This window comes from Oenanthe melanoleuca, chromosome 6 (genome assembly GCF_029582105.1).
Source record: "Oenanthe melanoleuca isolate GR-GAL-2019-014 chromosome 6, OMel1.0, whole genome shotgun sequence".
NCBI lineage: Eukaryota > Metazoa > Chordata > Aves > Passeriformes > Muscicapidae > Oenanthe > Oenanthe melanoleuca.
This window is the reverse complement of record NC_079340.1, coordinates 11,327,604-11,349,863: the sequence shown is the minus strand read 5'-3', so window position 1 is coordinate 11,349,863 and position 22,260 is coordinate 11,327,604. Positions and strand designations below refer to the sequence as shown.

Sequence of the window (22,260 nt, the reverse complement as noted above, 5' to 3'; positions counted from 1 at the left end):
CTGTGTCCCTTGGAGCTGCCTTAAGGGGTCCCTGAGGGGCTCAGCCACCCCAAACCTGGATCCCCTTCCTGCTGCTCAGTCCTGGCCCTGCAGCCCCTCGGGATCATGCTGCACAGCTAAGCAGTAACTAAAGCTTCAAGTGTCCTGCTAACAGAGCGTCAGCCAAGCATAATCCAGGCCCTGACTCAAATTGACAAGGACAGGTTGGGCTCTGAAATAATCTCTTTAAATAGCAGCAGCCATCTCTTTCTAAGGCTCTTCCCCCAGCCAGCCTGAGAGCTGCTGACAGCACAGTGCCTGCATTTCCCACCCAGCAGTGCAGGGTTCACACCTCTCACAGGGGAGTGTGTCCCTGCCAGCAGCCTCCCAGCTTTGCTGTGCACCAGGAGTTACAATGAATTTTGCAGCACAGTTTATCTACTTCAGGGTCTTAAAAAACAGAAGTCCCAGGGAGCGCTACAGGGAAGACGAAGACTACGATCCTTTCTGGCAAAGGTTGGAGAATGTTGCTGTCTGATTAGAGCTAGAGTGCTCCTTTCTCCCCTCTGGGGCACCCAGGGCCAGCCCCACGGACATGGCACCCCCTGGACCCCTCCTGCCTCCTTACGCTGCCGTAGTTGGAGTTTTGCTTCGCCTCGTTGTGTATTTAGTCGCTGTGCTGTATAGGTAATGCTTTCTTTTTCCTTTCCTTACTTCCTAAAAAAAACCAAACAAAAATTAATCCAGGAAAATGTTTGTAATTTTCCATAATCTGTGTCAGAAATAACCCTAGACAGGCCAATGCACTGCTGAAAATTTATCTTGGGATAGCCCATGTCAGATCCTGTTATTACAGTTCTATGGTTGTCTTTGTTATGGTGAGCTCAAATTCCTGTTTTCAGACTTGGATGGTGCAGATGGAATTTAAGACTCATCCAGTGTCCTTGTGTAGCATGAGCTGAGGCTGTGCACACACATGGCATGGTGGTGTTGTGCAACCTCATTCTTAACCTTTTCCACAGTTTGTTTCTCCCTCAGTTTTATAATCTGGTCACCGCTGTTGAGATCACGCTCTGGTTTTGCCAGATGTGGTACAAACAAGGAACAATTCTCATTTCCTGCATCTCCTTGTCACAGATGTTGTTAACATTTAACACATAAATTGTTTTGGTGGGCCTGATGCTGTTAATAAAGGGGAAGACAAGGTCTTCTGCACTGCAAGGAGGGCTTGTCAAAGTCACCCATGATATGACCTGCTCTGCAGTGCACTGCCAATCTCCTTTCAGCACAGGACCACTCTTTCCTCTATTTTGGGTTATGCTATTCATTCCTAATTGGAAGTGGATTATGGAGATGTGTTAGTCACCAGAAAACCTCTAGACTCAGAATACATTCAACTTAGGAAAAAGTTTAATTGCTTGAAGAGTTTCATCTGCCAAAATCTGTGCAGTGCTGGATAGTGATCATTGACATGCACAGCTATGAATGTCCTATAAGAACTTTTGAGAGGGATGGGCCTGTTTGAGGGATGGTTGGTTACCTCTGCTTCAACATTTCCATGAAAGGTGGCCTTGTGAATTCTTCTTGTTTTCAGATTGCTTTTTCTAGTCTTATCTACTTAGCAGCTGACACCCAGATGCCATTATATGTATATATATATATATATATATATATGAGCAGGTGCACAGTGTGTGCAGAAGAATGGCAATAGATTATGACCACAAATGAAGGCATATGTAGTGCTAGGCTCAGGCTCTGATAAATCTGACTTGCTAAAAGTAGGGATAGATTTTGCCAGAGGTGGTAACACAGCTTGGCTGTTTCCTGCATGAGCTTGATCTTTCTTTGTGTGAGTTGCTGGTGCAGTGTCCCAGGTTTGTCAGACTGTGTATGGTGAGGGGAGTTAGAAAGGCCTGCTCAGTCCCAAGGCTGGGTTGTCACATACCTGTCTGTGCTGGATGGTCCCAGTGCTTACACTTTTGTCATCCAGGCTGGTTACTAAGCCCTGATCTCTTGGTCTTTAAGACACTGATAAATAGCCCTGCGGAAGTCTTAGGCGAGTCACTGGATCTGTGTCCCAGTTTCCATCAATAAAGTTGAGCCAATATTTGCTGAACTTGTCTTTCTGTTTAGGGGAAGGTGTTGGTGATTCCTGTGTGATTTAGGAACAATCACTTTGCACAGGGTTTAGGTGTATAAATGAGGTTTATACACCTATATTATTATATTTCCATCCTGTATGTGCCACTAGTTGGAGGGATACAGTCTCAAGCAGGTGTTTCTAAGCACTAGTATTGCACAAAATACTGATAATTCAAGACAGTCATATTTAGAGTACAGTATTGTCCTTGATCTGTTTTAAATTTATTGTCAAAGAGAGATCTTGTGTTCCTTCCCTGTGCCTGCAGGAGTTTACTTGTCACCCTGTAGTGGTGTGCAGGGCTCTCAGACACTTTAGAGTGCATAACCTGGGATTCCTGGTGGTGAAGATGACATTTGGTATGATTCTCCTTGGCACTTTTATTTCAACAAGCCTCTATTTTTCTACCATCTGTCTTTCATTAAGTCCCACTTGCACAAGTTGCTGAGATGCTTTAAAGAATTGCTGCTATTTGGATGTATTTGGGGACGGGCAAAAAAGGTGGAAGAGGAGTTGAGATGAAACAGGAATGTTTAGGAGCTACTGAGGAAGGGGATTGCAACAAAAGAAGAAAGTATCAGAGGGGTCTGGGAGGCTCAGGCAGTGAGAAGGGTCAGGGGAGACAGCGCTGGGACATGGAATTAGAAGGATTAATGGATCTGGAGAGGTTCTGGGTAAAGGGGATTTGGATGAGGGAAAGGGCCCTCTCTGTCATACCCTGAGACTGCCTCTTTCTCACTCCTGTAGGAGGAGATCCCAGCCCCAGTCACACTGCAGTCATAAGCCAAGCACCCTGCTACCTGCAGCAGGCTGCTCCCCTGCCTTGCCCCTGTACACGCCCCATCTCTGCTCAACACTGAGCAGGAAGGCACAAGCGACTTTAAAGGGGTCACCTTTTGCCTTAATAAGTATTCTGGACTTGCAGGCATAAGATCTGAGCCCAGTTACCTGAAAGCAGATGACAAATACGTCTAAGACTGTATCTTTCCAATGTTTCTTGGTCAGTGTGCTCCAGGAGTCTTCAGGGAGCCTGAAGATGATGGCAGCATATAGATATGAACCTAAGAAACCCCTACACCCAAAACATTAAAAAAGGACAAAATTAAAAACCCACATGTAGAGAACATGTGCATATGAGTTAGAAGAGGTATTCAAACTTAATATTTTTTGATTGCTCAGCCCAAGCTGGGCATTGGATTTGGAGCTTCTTGTCATCATGGCACAGGCCTATAAGGATGCTAAAGTATTCCACAGAACAGAATGTGCCATACTGTTGTTGTCCATAAAAATCAGGTTCCTTACCTGATGTACAACAAGCCAGTAATTACACACTGAGAGAGCCATTCATTATAGCTGAGAGTTGCACAAGCCTGGGTGCTCTGTGGATTCCACAAATCAAGCACACACAACTATCAATGCTTTTCATTATCTGTACATTTTAACAAACAAAGGAGTTAGCTTTCATTTACTTTGTGTTCTCTTATTAGTGTTCTATCTTCTATTGGTTAATGGTTCTCTTATTTCTCTTAGTCCTCATGCTCAGTCTTTCCCTTCTTTTGGGTCAGTGGTTGCAATCTGCCCCTGCCAGAATCACCTTTGAATCAGTTGGAGCTGATTTCAGCACAGCTGCTGAGTTGGCTTTGTTAGCTTCTCCTTCATCTTGGGAACTCTGCCCAGTGTCCTTGGGGTCCATAAATTCTGCATCTTTTGTGTCCACTATCAGTGCTACATCCTTCTCCCCAAGCTTTAACCTCCTATGAGGTCCAAGATCATTGAAGTGTGTCAAGCCCTAAACATTACTGGGGCAATTCTACTAACAAGTAATTTGCTTTTCTAGCACATGAACATCACTTAGAGCCTGTTAGTGGCTGTTTCATGGATCAAATATCCCTTCTTATTGATTAGGCTTGAAAATATACAAACATCAAACATCAAAAGCATCCTTGTTGAAGAAAATTTTTACATTTGCCAGTCAGCTCCTTTTAATAGTGAATGTGTTTCACTGTGAATGCAGATGGCAAAAGCTGCTGTACAAATGGAGAAGAAAGGCTGAGTTCTCAGTGTTATATTAAAATTAGTTTCCTTTTGTGACAGTTGAACTTCCACCTGTGAACCAGTACATGGGGATGTATGTCCATAATTCCAATTTCATGTTTGCCTCAAAACATGTTTCATTTTGAAAGGATAAAAGCTGCCAAACTGCTGGCATTGGGTATATCTGCAATCAAAATGGCAACACTGGCTCAGGTCAAAGGGCAAGTCCTCCTCTGTGTCCTCTCTCTAGGGGTGGCCAGTGGGAGAAAAATAAAAACCATTTAAGGCACTTTCTCTCATATGCTTTCATGGAGTTTGCCAAGTGCTCAGGGGCTTCCTGAATCACAGATGAATTCTTGAATGATGTGTATTGGTCACTACTTCCATTTAGTTGTGCATTTTTTTAGGAGCCTGTTTACATTGTTCTTCATAGAGTCCTGAGTTCTGTGAGAGAATTATTTTCTCCAAGAAAGGAAATTTTAAATTTCCTACCTCATACTATCATACCATCTCCCCCTAACATTCATACTGGGCAGAATGGGGACTAGTCTCTCACAATTTGCTGTTCCCTGGACATGCATGATTTTGCAGATTTTGCTCCTTCAGTTTTAGAAGATAAGGAGATCCAGTGCATCAGTTTAATCTGTTTAGTCTGATTTGTGGGTCCTGAGGGAGGCAATCTGAACATGCTTCACCATGGGACAGGTAACTGCCCATCATCTGCACACTTCTTTCTCTGTCTAACAAAGGCAACAGTTGTGGTCTTTAGGTATAATATGGATTATTGCCTTTTATATTCCCAATATTATTTTTGCTTATTATTTTTATTATTTTATTAGTTTGTTAATATAATATTACTATTTTTAAATTTTTTCCCTAGTGCTATTTAACTTGATGAATATTATCAATATGTTCAGAAAACCAAACTGAAAATAGAAAAATTATTCATTCCAAGTTGTTGCTCCTTATTATTGTAGGAGTACATTTTGGTACACACTGTCTTTGCATTGACTTTGAGATTTTAAAATATGTCAAGCTATCTACTTAAACAAATTATGTTTTTTTCCTGTGCCTTAATTGTTTATCAAATGTCTGCATATAGATCTTCTCTTTTTTTTCCAGTTTTGCTGAGCAGCTGTTCTTGAAAAAGTAGGTTTATAAACTGTATTTTTATGTTTGCTTTTACTAATCACTTTAAAGGTAAAATGTTGTAATTTATAACCAAGTAACAACGCTTGCCAGCTGGGTATTTGTTTTATGTCTGGAAATAAACAGACCTTTTACTGAAAACTTTTGACAAACTCCAAAAAAGGAAAAGCTCCATTTGAAAGGAGCAGTGTTTTATAATGCTGGGGTTTGTATTTATATTGGCTCAGATCTTCATCTGGTGGACATGATTGCTGGAGTAGGGGCTATATTTTGTTACTGTGCTGTGTTTTTGTGAGCACTTGCATGCTTTGCTGCCTGCTTTGGCTGTTCCTGTAGAAGAAATCCATATAGGTCTCAGCCAAGCATGTGGAATGCTTTTGAGGCAAGAAATACTTTTGACCAAACAGGGTCATTGGTTGCCCATTTGAGATGGGTGATCAAACCTCAGCCCACTGTTTGCCTTGGGAGTTTGAGAGCTCTAGGAGGATCTGTGACACATCCAGGTGGGCTCGGTATGGGAAAGTCTCATTCTCTAATGTGGATGAAATGTGGGGGTAGAAAAAGAATCAAAGTTATTCTGAAATAAATACACATATATATATACACACACAACATATCCCCTTGATAAAGAGGCTACTGACCTTTCAGATGCAAATGTATGATAGTTTTCATATTAAATATTGAGATGGTAATAATTCAGATGTGCTCTAAACCTAGCTCAAGCCTTTAAAGCCTATACATATTTTACAGCTGTGTGATTTCTGTTCCTCTTTTCCAACGGTCACAAGGTGTTGTCTCCTTTGCAGTCCTGAGCAGAAACTCAGTGGTCATGAGAGTACTGCACATCAAAGACTGAGAATCTAATTAACTTCTCTTTTTTTTTTTTTTTTTCTGCCACAACAGAGAAATCTAAGACTAGGGCAAAAAAATCAATATGCTATTTTATCCATTTATTTGCAGATACAAACATTTGATGGCACCACTCATGGTGGTGAGGCATTACCATGCACCACTTCTTTCTCACAGAATCCTGCTTCATCAATAAACTTCTTGTGATCATCTTTGTCTGAGTGTTTTTATACACTTTTTGATTGTAACAGATGCAATGAAAAATGAGAATTGTTCTTCCATCTTGAATTCCAGCTGGATAAAAAATTTGACCCATAAAATCACAAATCTTTGATCTGCCTATTTTTTTACCCTACATAGACCCCTTTAACCCATTTCCTGTATAAGAAACATAATTAATGGATAATACTTGCTAAACATTTAAGTCAGCACATTCAGAAATAAGAGGTAGCTGTTCTTCCTTTTGGAGTGGTTGTGGGAATCTATGACATAGAAAATGTTTTTTTGGAAGGGAGAGGTATGGAATGAACTCCAACAGTGCTGTGGCCTCCTGGATGCTGCTGGTGTTTGTGTGGGGGCTGCATTGAGCAGACTAATGTGCACCCAAACTAACACTGGAGGTTTAACACCTTTATGAAGTGTTCCAGCTGTTTAACCCCAATGGAGCAGAGATGCAGAAAAGTACAGAACTGAGCTACTTGATAAGTTATTTGATTTGAAAGCATAGCACCTGGTGTTAGGCTGTATCAGCTTTGAGATACAGTATTGGGAAACTACTTCAGATCACAAGTTTCAACACAAAAAGGCTACAAATGTGTATATACTTTATCTTAGAAAATAAGTGTTCTCAATAATTTTGTAGAGAGAAGATCTTGCTACAAAAGTTTTCTCCTGTGAAGATATACACAATGATTGATGCTACTGGTATATTACTTTATTCTAAAAATAAAATATTTTATGTTGCCCATATTGTTATGTGAGTTCCTCAGTGGAAAAATTGCAAGTGTCATAGGAACCAGAGCTACTGGCACAGATTATTGATACCACTAAGGAAATGGATGATACTGGCCAAAGTGGGCAATTGCTCAAAAAACAAATTTCTAAATATTTTTAAATTCTTTGGGAAGTTGCTGCAAAGCATATTTTATGGTGTTGATTGCTGCTGTAAAATGTGCTTTATCCAGCCCTGCTGATGAATAATTGCAAAACTTAGACCCAAATTATTTTAGGAAAAAGGTAAATATTTTTTTCTTAGAGATAATGCTGGAATCTCTGACATAATTTAACATGTTTGTTTTTAGAAAACCATTTCTACAAATAGATTAATAGTGAGTCATGCAGAGGAGCTTATACCATCTGTCTAAGCATGGCCACAAACCAGGGGTGGTATCAGCTCTTTTCTAAATCACTGGTCTTCTGCTTAAATGCTCCTTTTCCCCATAATAATCTCCAAATTCCAAGAATTCCTAGAAGTTTTGCATTTATCTGTTAACAGGACTGCAAAATCCTGCACTCCAGTACATTGTTCCTTGTGAACTGAACTCTATGGACCACAGAGTCAAGCAGCAAATTTTTTCTAGCAGTGTTGTCTCATAAATTTCTTGGGGAAGAAGATTTTTGTGCCACCACATTTCCACACGTGTATTTAGCCATGGAATGCTAACCCACAGATCAGAAGACCTAGTTCTTTAGCTCTGCAGGAGGATATAATTATTATCCTTATCAGAGTGGTTTCCCTCCCATCACGAGGCAGTTGATGGCTGCCAGGAGTGTCTGCAAGTGTGCAAGGGCAGAGAGCAGAACTCTTGTGTACAGTGTAGTGGCATTTGTTCTCTGTAAATAGTGTATTCAAATGGCCTGCAGCAGCTGCTTGCCTTTTTGGAAAAAGATAGAATTGCCTACAGAAAATACAATGCCAGTTATTCCAAAAGTTTTGGAAGCACCGAGCTGGGATCATTGCTGGTTGAATACTGAGTACTAAGGAAGGTCTGGCTGTCCAGATAACACAGATTATATATTTCTTATTTTCTGGGGTAGGACAGTTTCACAGTTTGCCCATGTGTTGGGTCATCTGTGGCTTTTCTAACAGCTGGAAGGTTTCAGTATCTTTCAGTGCACCTACAGGAAGGTAATGTGACAGTAGTAACTCACTCTGCAAAGAGCTACTGAGATGTGCATCCTCCTAAAACACTGAATATCAAGCCTTTAATCATCCAAGCCTTTCTAACACATCTATTTGTTTTCAGGGATGACAATAGAATAAAGAAACAAGAAATGCCAGCAGTTTGTGATCTCCACTGCTGCAAGGACGTGCCCGTAAGAAATGGCCTTATTGGGCAGAAGCCCTCTATCAACCCCGAGAGACTGAAGGATTTTGGTGAGGAGGATTACCTGAACGGGGATGTGAAGACCTGGGAAATGAAGATAGTGAGCCGAAATGAGGAGCTGCTGAGGGATGCCCTTCCCTGCACCCCTCAGCCAGGCAGCAGGACCAGCCTGGCAAGCTGCAACAAGCTGCTTCGATTTGAAGACATCCGTGCAGCAGCCTTCAAAATCCAGAGTGGGATTCAGAAAACCCCCTGTATGGTAAGGAATCTTTATGGTTTTGCATCTCCCAGTGTTTATTTTCTTTTTCCTTATGAAAGTTGAATAGAAATGAAGAAAGTTAATGTGTGAATTGCAGCAGAGAGATCTGTGTAAGAAGACTCATGTTCATATTAATTGTATTTAACTGTCAATAATTATTTTTTTCTTATCTGTTTACACTAACCTAAATCCTCAAAGATTGCAGTGGCCTGTAAACAAAGGATAAACCACATTAGGCATGGACTTAATGCACTGTAGTATTATGGTCTCAGTGAAAAACTCCTCCTATGAGGAACCTGAGTTGGAGGTGGCAGGCTCCCAGTGTCTGGGTAAGCACTCTTGTGGGAGGGTCTGGTTTGGAACCAGCCCCTTGAGGGGTTTGAAGGTACAGATTTCCCTTCTCAGTCAGGCCAACCAGGAAGGGCTGCATGTGTTCTGTAACCAGATATTTCTGCCACAGGTGTCTTCAGCAAAATAAGGATGTCAAGACACACACACACAAGTGCACCTGTTGATCAGGCTTGGTGTAGAAATGACTGAGATACCCCATCAATGTACAAGGTCTCCTAAAGCAGAAGAGAAGTGCAATGGCAAGCTGTACTGTGTTTCTATACTTTTTCATTTTCCTACTCTTGGGAGCTCTTCAGGCAGGCTACTCTGGGTAATCTCTTTTCCTTTTGGTGGGTGAGAAGAGTGTCTTTGCCAAATGCCAATTCCTAGCAGCAGCCCCAAATTGCACTCTCAGTGAATCCTTGTGGATTGTTTTTCTGGCATGCACAGGGTAAGAGCCTTGCAATCTGCCTGGGGTTAGCAGTCCCTGGAGTGAAGTGGTTGGGTCCTCAAGGGGCAGCAGTTGTCCTTGTTCCCATATGATGCCTGCTGATCCATAGACACATAACTACTTCCAGGGTGGGTTTTTGAGCCTAGCATTGCCAAAATCTGAGTATCTGTGCTTTTTGTAGCACATTACTGAAGAAATGTGTCATGTGTCGAAGGACATGATGCATGACAGTTGGGGCTAGAAGGTGGCACAAAAAAATTGGCTGGAATGCAGGGAAGTTTTGGCTAGGGTAGAGTTAATTTTCTTCACAGTAGCTGGTATGGGGCTGTATTTGGGATTTGTGATGAAAATATTGTTGATAAGACAGAGATGTTTTTGTTACTGCTGAGCAGGTCTTGCACAGAGTCAAGGTGTTTTCTGTTCCTCACTCCATCCCACCAGTGAGAAGACTGGGGATGTTCAAGGAGCTGGGAGGGGACACAGCTGGAACTGCTGGTCCCAGCTGACCAAAGGGACGTCCTATACCATATAACACCTTGCTCAGCAATAAAATTAGGGGGGAAGTTGGGTGGGGGCTTGTGGCTCAGGGCCTAGCTGGTCATCAGCTGGTTGGTGGTGAGCAGTTGCTTTCAATTGCATAAGCTGTCTTTCTTGAGTCTTATTTATCTCTCTTTGTTATTTTCCTTTTAATTACACTGTTGTTTATTTATTTATTTATTTATTTATTTATTTATTTATTTATTTATTTATTTATTTATTCTTACTAACTGTTCTTATCCCAACCCATGGGATTTCTCACTTTTGCTCTTCCAATTCAGGATTCCAATTCCAGCATCTCTTCCCAAGCACAGGGGCAGGGAAATGAGCAAGTGGTAGGATGGTGTTCAGTTGCCAGCTGAGGTTAAACCATGACAGCCCTCAACATAAATGGCTCCTTTCTCCTGAGTGTCCCTGGCAGATTTTGTGCAATCCAGTTGTATCCCCTTTCTGCATTTACTCTTTCAAGCTAAACAATCTCACTTTTTTTAGTCTTTTTTTTATTAACTATGCTTTCAAAATTATCAGAATAGTGGAAAACCTATATCCATTAAAAACCCATCTATTTTAGTGTGAAAATAGCCTGTGACTCTTGTTAATCAGTGTAATGTTCCTGCAGAGGTCATTAGTGCATTTCATGCATTGTTTCAAAAGCACAGAGTGGTGTCAAGAAAAATACAGAAAACTTTTATTTTAACTCATCATTGAGAGGTAAGAGTCCCTTTCAAGGACATTTGTTTGCACTAAAAAAGTGAGTGTGACTCAATTTAGTTCATTGAAGGGAAAAACACTTTGCAGGGTGATTCCTAATCTGCAGGGAAAACCATGGGTGGAGATCCTGGCTCCTTAGGCAGGAGTTTGCCTTGGAGCTGAGATACAGCATCATGAGTGAACTGGAACATGTCAAAGAGGTAGTGAGCAAAGGAAAACTAGGAACTGGCATCACATGGGACACCTGGCTTGGCTGCTGCTGAAGGAGCTGCAAGGGCTGTGGTGTGTCAGCTTTGACAGAGGGAGGCTGTGCTGTGTGCTGTACATTAGACATGGTATCTGTAGTCCTTAGATAAGATCACAGTGGCTAAAGGGAAATCTTACAGGCTGGTTCAATGGGCCTTATGAGGTCACACATCAGGTCAGTTCAGCTGCAAATAGCACTGATGCCTGCTTTCTTGGAAGTGGTTGCTATATTTAGGCCATATGAAAAAATCCTCAGTTAAAGGAAGACAAAAAGGATAACCCAAAGAATTAAAATCCTGTGTATCAAAATTAGAGAAAAATATCAATCTAAAGCACACCACCCCTGTGGTAAAGAGTGACTTAATGACACAGTTTTAGTAGGAGGCTTAGCAACTTGATTATTCACAGGATTAGTCTCCTTAAATCCTTTCTCTGATTGTTTGCTCTAGAATCCAAGCTTCTCTACAAAAACAAGTATGGTATGTGAAGAACTAGTAGCATTGCTTTTATAGTGTTCTTGAGCTGTTTTGTGTAGGCATTCTCCATAGATTAGCATGTTTGGGATATAAACTATTATCCTATTAGTGTGCTAAGCACTTTCCATTGTATCAGTTTCTGCAGCCAGATTTGCAAAGGAGCAGCAAGTGGTTGCTCTTGTGTCAGGATTTTCAGAAGCAAAATAGAGAATCTGGCCCCACCTATGGGTGAGGAACTTAACATATGCTTGGAAATCCACTAAAAAGCCTTGAAACATTCACCTGAAACATGCAGTTTAACTGTATACTTTAAAGCAAGTATCTGTTTCAGATACATTAGTTTATATTGCATTTCACTTATATATTAGAGTATATAATGTATATTCACTTGGAAAATCCTGCAGTCTGAAAAACATCAATACACATTGATGTATACACTATACATTATATGTATGGCACAGCCAGATTTGCTTGAGATAAATATTTTGTCATGCTGTTTTTGGATCTGTCTCACTTTGTGATTTATCTTAAATGAGGACTTGATCCCCTAAATCACCAGGGCCTTATTTGCTTTGGCAGCCAATAGAGGAGATGGAGCCAATTCTGAAACAGAGCTGCAGTAAGCCTGGGGAGATGGCACCCACAGGTTTACTGCAGCTCTATTTCACAAGTTATCTTATGTAAAACTCTTGGTTTGGTGAATATGGTAATAGGAAATTAATACGGTGATGCATGCTAGGAGTGTCTTATAAAACTTAACAAATATTTGCCATCAAAATTTTTAAAAATCACTTGGGCACTGTGTCACATGTGCTTGCTAATTCCTCTCAGCTCAGGCATCTTTTCTCTTCCAAACATGAAGCTTTTCCAAACAGCTGCTGCTTACACTTACAGCCCTGGGAAATTGTTTTTTTTTCCATCTTGCTTTGAGTAAGAAATCTTTACTAATATTCTACTGGCCTTGGGATGCAAAATAGACAACACTCAGTAGTGAATCAGTGGCAGAAACCATAATAGAGCCATAATGGGGCTCAAGGAGGTATTTTCTGATGGCTTTTGTACCTATTAGATGATGACCTTATTTTTTGGGTATTCAATATCCAGTTCTGGCAAGTGCTGGAAGCATGGCTTTTGAGATAATTGAAAATATTTATTTTAATGCCTGTATTCGGGCAGTAAGATCCAAAGCAAGTGCTATTTTCAGAGTTCTTAATGGCATGTGGTCCATATTTCACTGCTGTGGGTTTGAAAATCACTTCCATAAAGCAGAAGGACCTGGTAGATAACAACACCCTGTTGCGTATTTATAAGAACCAGAAGATGAATTTTACTTTTTAGAGCTCATATATATCAGTAGAACTCATGCCTCAACAGACAGCTGATGGGGTGTGGAAGGTTTTTTTAATAGTAGATATATTGACATAATGTTATTTATCTTTTCCAGTATTCTAGGCTATCCAAGCAGTATGGAATGGACATCTACCTGAAGAAGGAGTTCCTCCAGTACACGGGGTCTGTGAAGGAACGAGGGGTACTTTACCTCCTGATGTCATTGCCTCAGGTACAGCAAAATGTCAGCATGCAAAAAGAAGCAGGTTAGTTCTGCTTCACAAAAATGGAGCAGAGTTGAAGACAAATTTAATCTCCATGGAATCAGTGTGTCTTGTCTTTAGAACCATTGTACTGAACACAGCGTGTGAACAGAGAGAGGTCTGAATATAAAATACTGCTTTATTTACAACTGGCTGATCTGCTGGTGAAATTCTTAAAAATGTTTGAAACAAAAGCTTGCAAAATGGGAACATTAGCATGTTCCTGTGGCATTAAGATGCAAATGTTTTCAAGTGTACTGTAGTTCTGATATGTTGAAACCACCAAACTCATGAGCGATGATGAAACTGAATGACAATGAGTGATGACAAGGATCTAGATCACCAATTGAATTTCAGTTTTCTTACATGAATAGCTTGTTTATCATTTGTCATGGGAGGTTATTGCCATTGTCGTAGGAGTCTCTGCAGCAATAATTGTTATAACAGGCATGAGACAGCAGCCCAGAGCTGTGGTTATTCCTGCCTTTCGTAATAATAAAAACTCTTATAATTATTTTTATTATATCTTCTATTAAAAGGAAGCTTGAAATGGAATAATTTCATACAGGCAGGGCAGAGATATCAGCTCTGAGGGACCAGAGCTGCCATCAGCTGGGTTTTTCAGCCCTTTCCAGTGGAACAAGAATTGAACCCAGAGGAGTGCAGGCACAGGGATTGCTCTGGTGCTGTTTCAGCTTTGTGTGCAAATCCTGAGATCACACCAGACGTGCATGTACTGTACCATAATGTCCCAATTCAATCAGCTAGCGAAGGGGAAAAGGAAATGGGATCATCAGAACGACCCAGGGCCGTAGGGCACAGCCGTGTGACACTGTGTGACACTCGCCCTGTTTTTCAGGAGCAGCAGAGGAAAGGGGTGGTGGTGGCCGTGGACAGCACCTTCTCCCTGGCCGTGGCGCACCAGGGCTCGGCGCTGCGGGTGCCCGTGTTCGCCGTGGCGCCCGCGGGCGCGGCGGGGCGGGCGCGGCTGTGCCGCGAGTTCGGGGCCGCGCTCATCACGCACGGAGCCTCGGCCAGGGACGCTCGGCTGCACGCCAGGAGGCTGGCGCAGGAGAACGGCTACCTCTACCTGGAAGAGTAAGTGAGAGCCGGCAGGATCTGGTGAGGTGCTTGCACGGCTCGGCACAAGCAATGCGTTTCGTTAAAGTGTTGTCACGGCTCGTCAAAATGCTCCTCTTACCTGGGATACGGACAGTTACGTGTTCCCAGGACAAATCATGTCTTTCTGGAACATCTGGGGGTGGAGACCAAAATGAAACACTCTTCTCTGCCCCTAAACGCTGTGATTAGGGATTTCTGTGGGCTGATACGATTCACAGAATCACTGGGTTGGAAGAGACCTTCAAGATCATCGAGTTCATGCCCTGACACCTCGGCTAAACCATGGCACCAGTGCCACACCCAGTCTTTTATTAAACACATCCAGGGACGATGACTCCAGCACCTCCCTGGGCAGACCATTCCAGTACTTTATCACTCTTTCTGTGTTCCTAATTTCCAACCTAACTTTCCCTTGGTGGAGCTTAAGACTGTGTCCTCTGGTTCTATCAGAAAAGTGAAAGAGACCAACCCCACCTGACCACAGCCACCTTTCAGGGAGCTGTAGAGAGTGATAAATTCACCCCTGAGTCTCCTTTTCTCCAGGCTGAACAACCCCAGCTCCCTCAGCCATTCCTCACAGAGTTTGTGTTCCAAGCCCCTCACCAGGTGGCTGTAGTGATGATAGTGGCTGCAGGTTAATTCTTTAGGAACTCAGACAGAAAGCATTAAGGCTAGTGTTCATTTCTGGTCTCTCTGTTTGAAGTTTGGTGGGTGAAAGTTAATCTTTAGTGCAGAAGGTCCAGTGGGGTAATGTGGAGCAAGAGAAGGTTAATGCTCTAAGATTTTCCCATATCTGGTGTAAGGAACAAAACTGATACTGCCTTGAAGAAAAGATTATTAAGAAGCTACTTCACACATACAGTTAAAGTAGATAAGGATGAACTATTTGAACTACTTGAGGTCACTGACAAGACAGATCTTAAAAAAAAAAAAACAAACAAAAAAACCCAAAAAAACGAAACATAAATAAGACAGGCAAAAACACACAGGGCTGGTTTGTGTGCCTGGTCTGCCACCATGGGCACAGACTTGCCCCAGACTGGGATTTATGATGGGGAATGAGGTGTCCTGAATCCCAAAGAATTTTAAACACTTTTAGGCTCCTTTGAAAGCCACAGCTTTTCCTAACCTTGTGATTTCCAAATTTCTGTCAGCCATTTTTCAATTGATGCGTTGACTTCCAGCTGGCTTACATCAACTATCACGTTCACACATAAGAACTAAATTACTTTATTGTAATTTGATTTTTAGTCTTCCCCTCCTCCCTAAGTAATGATTTAAGTTACATAAGGTAGATATTTTCCAGGTTCATTATGCTCCAGGGATGATGCATGTGTAGAACTTCAGCCTCCAATACTGAAGAGCTCTAAATGTACACACTACCATTAATAATACTAAAGCACCCTGATTTATTTCAGGTTTTGGGTTACAAGAAACAGAGTTGTTCAACCTGTGACTATGTTTAATTAAAACCTCACAAATGAAATATTTCACTGGGAAAAAAAAAAAAAAAGGAAGAAACCCCACACTTCAATTGTGAACCTTTTTGTAATGGAATATCTGAAAAATATTTTGTTAGGTGTAGAGCTGGAGAGATTTCCCAGTGTATTGTATGCCTTTATGGATAGCCAGTCTTCTCCATCTGGGTCTGACACACATTCTTGTCACTTGCCAAAGCTGTTTGTAAAATACCAGCTGATCTCCCAAGTGTTAGAATGGAACTTCCAAAATGTCTTCTATTGCAGTTTGGTTCTAGCTTGGATACAATCCCTAGCAATTTGGTCTCTCCTCACCCAGTAATTCATTGTGTCCTTCCTGAAGTAGACACTACGTGACTGGGTTTGGCTGTACCTGCAGGGGCCATGCCCTGCAGCTGGGTGTGTCATTGTCAGCTCTTCCCATTGCTTGGAATTGCTTGATTTTAATTGCTTGAGTGCAATTAAAATACTGTGTCATGAAAATGACCATGCAAGAATACAAATAGGTGAAGGACGCTTCTTACCCAGTTGCAACTTCCTGGGAAATCCCAGGAAGGAAATGTGATTTTTCAAATTGGAATTCAGTCATTTAGCCTGCCTAATTGCTACCTAGTTGCCATGAAATTTTTGCTAACTATAGGGCTTCAGGACCTCATTATAAATGCAATGTGACTATTGCCAATAACGAACTCAGTACCCCTGTGAGGATGTGAGAAAGATTCCTTAGTGAATCAGGGAGGAAAGAGTGCTGCAGGTTGAATTGCACACCTTCCTTACTTGAGAGCCCATTTTTTCTTGTGGAACTCCATATCTAAATGCTGTTCAAGCCTGATCATTTGTGATCTAGTTAGTCTGTTATTCTGTCCAACAGACTCTGAGCCCTTTACTTGGAACAGATAGGAGCAGAGCCTTCTACTGCCACACCAAAACTTCACTGGAAAGCTAAAGCTTGACAGCCCATCTTTGATGCATCACACATTTCAGAAGGCAAATATCCAAGTTCATAGCTCTGGCTCAAAAATGCTTGTATCAGACTACAGTCTTTAGATTTATCTGCCCTGTTCCTTCATTTTGCCTCAATGGCACATGATACTCAGAGATATGTTTGCTTTCAAAAAGTTATCAGTCACAATGCAAAGAAAATCACCCACTTTATTATGAAAACTGACAGATCAGTGAACTGGTGTTTCAACTGGATGCTAGCAAGGAAAACATGATGATCTGAAGTATTGATTCAGATTGCTAACAGCTCTCCATGCCCAGAGCAGTCTCATTTGGACAGCTTTCAGTGTTAGAGAGGCTTTATTCCTTCACTGAGTATCCCAAGATTTCATTCATTTTTGGAGGTCTCCTTGTACCCCATGTAACTATGGCAGGGGTGGCTCCACAAACTCAGATCTGAATCTTATTTGGAAATAAATCCCCAGAATTGTTCAGGAGGCCAGTGATGTATTTTGTCACATATAAAGAAGGAGGAGAGAGTTCCTTCAGTATCTTGATAAAGACAGTAAATACAAGGATTCAGTTACTCATTCCACTGTGATTTCTTTGGCTGTGCTACAGGAGCAGAAGTTTATTAATCCTATCCTTTCTTATGTAGTTATATAGCCCCTTGCCTTGAGGAGTTTTCTGTGTCTTGATGTATATGTGAGATAACTTCTCAAGGGGCTTGGTCTCCTCCTTGCAGGAATTCTGTGCCTCTATGCTGCGCCTCTCTGTGCCTGCCTCACAGTAATAAAAACAATTTCCTAGTACCCAAACATCCCTGAGTCAAGTAAATCAAGTACAGTCATTGGATCTATAATTCTGTTTGCCAGAAAAAGCAGAATGTGCAGAGAGCTCATATTTTTTTCTTATAGACAGTTCTACATTTACATCATTGCTAACTTGTAAATAAAATGCAAACCAGCTTTTAGAAATAGATTTAAGTCAGTCATGTGACTGTATAGTGGAGTTTTCTTCAATTTTTTTGATGCTCTTTGTCCCTATTCTTTATATTACATTTGCCTGAAAGTAGTTTACCAGTGAATATTTTGGCATGACTAAATGCTTTGCTTAATGCAAAGGTATCAGATACTGGCCCTGGACTGTGGAAAGACAACTCTAGCAATCTGTTTGGTATTTGTGAGGTTGAACACACTTCTTAAATCTCATGAAAATTTCCATTCATGACAAACACTAAATCCACTGATAAGTAAAGAGGGGATTTATTTTTGAGGCTTTCATCATAGTTTGGACCGCAGCATTCAAAATTTATGAAGCTGAAGGAAGTGATGGCAATGGAAACATGACTTGTCCCTTCCAGTTCTATGAACACCTGATAACAATGGGGATTAAGTGCTCTTCAGTCTGAAGACTCTTTGAGGGGCTTGTCTACAGCACAAATTTTCTGCCAGTGGGCAGAATAATGCTGTGGTCCACCTGATGGCACCGTCATGTGCTGCTGGTTTACTCACATTTATCTCTTTCTGCTGAACAATGCCTTGAAAATAGCAGGCTGAATTATTACTGCAGTGGCAGCTGTGACCTCTGAGAGCTGACCTGTGCCCTTCCTTCCCCCAGGGAGGACAGTGCTGTGTACCTGTCAGGCCTGGGCACCGTGGGGCTGGAGATGTACGAGCAGGTGCCCAAGCTGGACGCCGTGGTTTTCCCTGCAGGAGGCCACTGTGGCTTGCTGGCAGGGTCAGCTGCTGCCCTCAAACACCTCAACCCACAGATTTCTGTAATTGTAAGTTGCCTTTCACCTATTAAGCATTGCATTTGGGTGGCTTTCACCACGGCTGTTTACAAAAGACACTTATCTAGTGACACTTGCAGAGACTGCCTGTGCTGTCCCATCCCATGGGCTCTGCCTCAGAGAAGACCCTGTGAAAACCTGGGAAGTTCCTGTCCCTTGGCTGTTTGCCTGGATTTAAGAGAAAAGTGTGGAAAAACTTTTCCTAAGCAAATCCAATCCAGTTCCCTGTTTTGAAATAATTTCTTACTGGAAAAATTTGGTCCTAAGTAAGCCACAGAATAAGTTTAGTGGTAGCTTGTTTTGCAACTTGAAATTAATTGTTAATTTGAAGAGGAACTTTCTGTAGGTTTTGTTATCTACTTTGGTGGCAACTTCTGGTTTCATAAAAAAGTGACAACATCTCTCTCCCTCAGGGAGTTGAATCTGAAAGTTTCCCAGTATTGCAACAGTCCTTAAAAGCTGGCCACCCTACTGAGGACCAGGCCTGCAACAATCATCACTTCTATGGAGGTGAGAAAATGCAGTATTCTTTGGGAGGTAAAATAAAGGTTGTAACAGATTTCTCCTTCTAGATTATTTTCTTATTATTTCAATTCAAACATATTTTAAGGGAGTTCTTAAGAGTCAGAATTTAGTTCAACCTGTAAAAGCAACTTCTGCCACATTTCCCTCCACACCCTGATAGGGTAAAATGCTATTTCTAGTGCACATGAATACTTAGAAATATGAGAGCATTTGTCTGAACACTGTGCTCAAAAGCAGCATCTAAACCATCTAAATCTAAGTAGCATCTAAGTGAAGTCAATGGGAGAGCTCTCATGTAAAAGACTAATTTGGGAAAAGGCAGGAAAATGATGCAGTGCTTAAATTTTTAGACACAAAACTGTTCTCAGAACAAAAGTGTTTACAAATGGTACAGTTATTTCCATATCATTTACTCAAAAAACCTCAACTGTTAAGCAATTTAAGAACATCCTGTTTGCCTGATATTGAAATCTCTGGAAGTTTTGGATTAAATGGGATTTTTGTAAGAAACTTCTAATTTCTCTTGGTTGTCTCTGCCTGTGTCTGCACCCCTAGCCAGCTGTCCTGCTGGGGCAAACCAGCCCAGTGCTGTGCTTGGGTCTTCTCTCCTTCAAGCCTCATTGAGCAGTGAAAAGCACTGGGCTGCAGGGTCACTCTCACACTGCAGCAAAGCCAGTGAAATATCAGAAATTTCTTGAAGGGGTCCAAAATGAAAAAAATCTTCTTGTGAGATTTGGTCTTTTGTTACCAATCATCTCTGTTGCATGAAAAAATCAAGAAACTTGAGGTCATGTAACAGCAGTGTGCTGCACTCATTAAGGGCACAAACCAGCCAGGACTCTAAAAAATGTTGAATATGTCTGAAGCAGCCAACTTCATATTTTTGTCTTTTGAAATCTGCAGATGTGAGTGGAGTTTGCTTTGGCAGCAATTCCTTGCAGCTGACTGGGAAGCTTGTGGATAAAGTTGTTGCTGTGAGGTAGGTGAAGAAAAACTGTAATGAATAATACTGGATGGATGTTGTTGTATATGAAAAGTGTGCTCTACCAGCAGGGTATGGTGGTTCTGCATGTGCAGTGCAGAGCAGGTTGGCAGGAGTTACCATCATGCAGAGACTGGGGCAGAGTGGGAATGGGGTGCCTTTCCTTCCAAGAGAGGCACTGAAGACTGAACCCAAACCCACATACTACAGAATTACAGAATATCTCAGATTGGAAGGGATAAATGAAGGATTATTCAGCCCAACTCCCCGCTCCTCACAGGACTGTCTAAAGCTAAGTGATATGACTAAAAGTGTTCTCCAAACTGACCCTTTGGCCAAAACTTCACCTGCCACCACTACCTGATCTTGCTCTGGGTGTAAAACTTGTCCTTGTGTTCTACAACACTTGAAGGCAGCCCTTGACAAACCTCTTCAAAATCTTTACAAAAAGTCCACATTTGTGGAATATACTTACTACTAGGATTTAGGTAATATTTCTAGTTAAAAAGCCATCCTGTGTTTCAGTTAATAAAGAGTCTGAGGTGTACGTTCACCCCCAGCATCACAGCATTCTGTAACACCACTTTGGGGTCACATCTCTCTGGGTGGATGGCAAGAACCCAGTTACACATAAATGTGTTATCTGCTGCTGTGGGGAGCTCATTTGGTTAGTTCTGACCCAGGTCTGTTGCTTTCAGGGAGGAGGACATCCTCATCTCCATGCTGAGGCTGCTGGAGTACGAGCGAGCCACGGTTGATGCAGAAGGGGCCATTGCCCTGGCAGCCCTGCTGGCAGGGAAGCTGCCTGAGCTCAAGGGTAAAAGGTACACAGCTACTGCAAACAGGGAACTGTGGCAAAATCGTGGGACTGAGCTCCTTGGTCCTAGGAAATGGTGAAAATCTACTTGCTCTGTGGGTGACAAGGCAGTTCCTGCCCCTGCACTGGCAAGGGGCTCAGCGGTGGCAGAAACGTCAGACTGACTAAACCAGTCACAGGTGGTAAGGTTGTGTTGAACCAGAAAATGCCAGCCTGTCCCTTTCCTTGATTCTCAGGTATTTGAGGGAAAGGCAATTACAGCTCCACAAGGCATCACCTCCAGACACCTGCCAGGACAGGTCCTGCTCTTGTCAGCCCGTTGTCTCCTCTGGTTCCCCTTGTGAACCCAGCCCTGCCTGGGGTGGGACAGGAGCTGTGCAGTGACCCAGTGGCTCCTGCCCCCTGAGAACCATCCACACAGAGGGATTATCCTTGTGCTTAGTGCTGAACGTGTGGCTAAGTGCTGCCTTGCCTCTCAGCTTGAGGACTCAGCACTTAAGTGGATTGAGCCTTGGCTCGGGTCATAGTCCAGAATGTATTTAAACATGCATGTCCTCAAGACAAAATAAAACTTCTTTGTGCACCAAAATACTGCTGAGGCAATTCTTCAGAAGAGGCTGACAGTGCACACAGAGCAGCACATTTCAGTACAGCTAAAATAAAAGGGAAAATGCAAAGGTTTGGTCTCAAAGAAGTTTGGTTAGGTTTAACTCTGCAAAGAGAGATTTTCACAGACTAATCATGTGGCTCTTCACTTCCACTTCAAACATTTCTGCACTCATTTTTTGGTGTTGTGATGAATTTAATAAATGGTTACAGAAAGCCTTGAAAATGCACATTGTCTGATCAGTAAGAGGCTGAAACTTAGAACTTCCAGGGGAGAATTATGTCAAATTTTTAAAACTTGAAACCTAGACCTAATTATCTCTAACAAAACTCAAATCTCCAGCAAATGCAAAATGAAAACAACATTTCAGACCAACTAATGCAGGCAACTTCTAGGCCTCCCCTACCTGCTCACAATGGATACTGAGAGGCAGGAACCCTCTGACATGCAATACTTACTGAGGGGAGACCTTAGGCTGATATTGAAGTGTTTATGATTTATGGATCCTTTACACTAATCAAAACTCCTATTTTTCTGTCTGTTTTCAGAGTGGCAGTTGTTATATGCAGTGGAAACCTGGAATTACATTTGCTGCAACAGTGCATAGCTCGTGCCCTGACCCTGGATAACAGAGTGTGCAGATTTTCCCTTGTGATTTCTGACTGCCCAGGAGACATGTCAAAGCTACTGGAGATTTTGGCTAGGGAAGAAGCAAGGTAAATCAAACTAATAGTTGGCAAATATAATCACAGACTAGCACAAAGATTATTCAAGACTGGGAAATGTTTCCAAACATCTCTGAAGCAAAGTCTGTAAGTAATTAATTAATAAATCACTTTTTTTTTCTTGTTATATTGCAGAAAAGTTTTTATTTCCTTCATTTTTATTCCAATATGAAAGCACCTTTGCAGC

The 22,260-nt window shown here is 41.9% G+C and overlaps 1 protein-coding gene across 3 annotated transcripts in view; it reads left to right on the top strand.

The window, feature by feature from the left end:
• Nucleotides 1-254: 254 nt before the first annotated feature.
• Nucleotides 255-22,260, top strand: part of LOC130255118 (L-threonine ammonia-lyase-like) — a 35,356-nt gene continuing 13,350 nt past the window's right edge. Inside the window, exons 1-10 of one of the 3 annotated variants that reach the window (XM_056495488.1) lie at nt 255-666; nt 5,276-5,302; nt 8,398-8,737; nt 12,933-13,049; nt 13,940-14,178; nt 18,243-18,408; nt 18,831-18,927; nt 19,846-19,921; nt 20,623-20,748; nt 21,897-22,064. In XM_056495488.1, the coding sequence (XP_056351463.1) occupies nt 575-666; nt 5,276-5,302; nt 8,398-8,737; nt 12,933-13,049; nt 13,940-14,178; nt 18,243-18,408; nt 18,831-18,927; nt 19,846-19,921; nt 20,623-20,748; nt 21,897-22,064 (1,448 nt within the window). In that variant the 5' untranslated portion in view covers nt 255-574. The remainder of the gene's footprint in view (nt 667-5,275; nt 5,303-8,397; nt 8,738-12,932; nt 13,050-13,939; nt 14,179-18,242; nt 18,409-18,830; nt 18,928-19,845; nt 19,922-20,622; nt 20,749-21,896; nt 22,065-22,260) is intronic. The other 2 variants (XM_056495489.1, XM_056495490.1) reach the window with 2 other exon arrangements.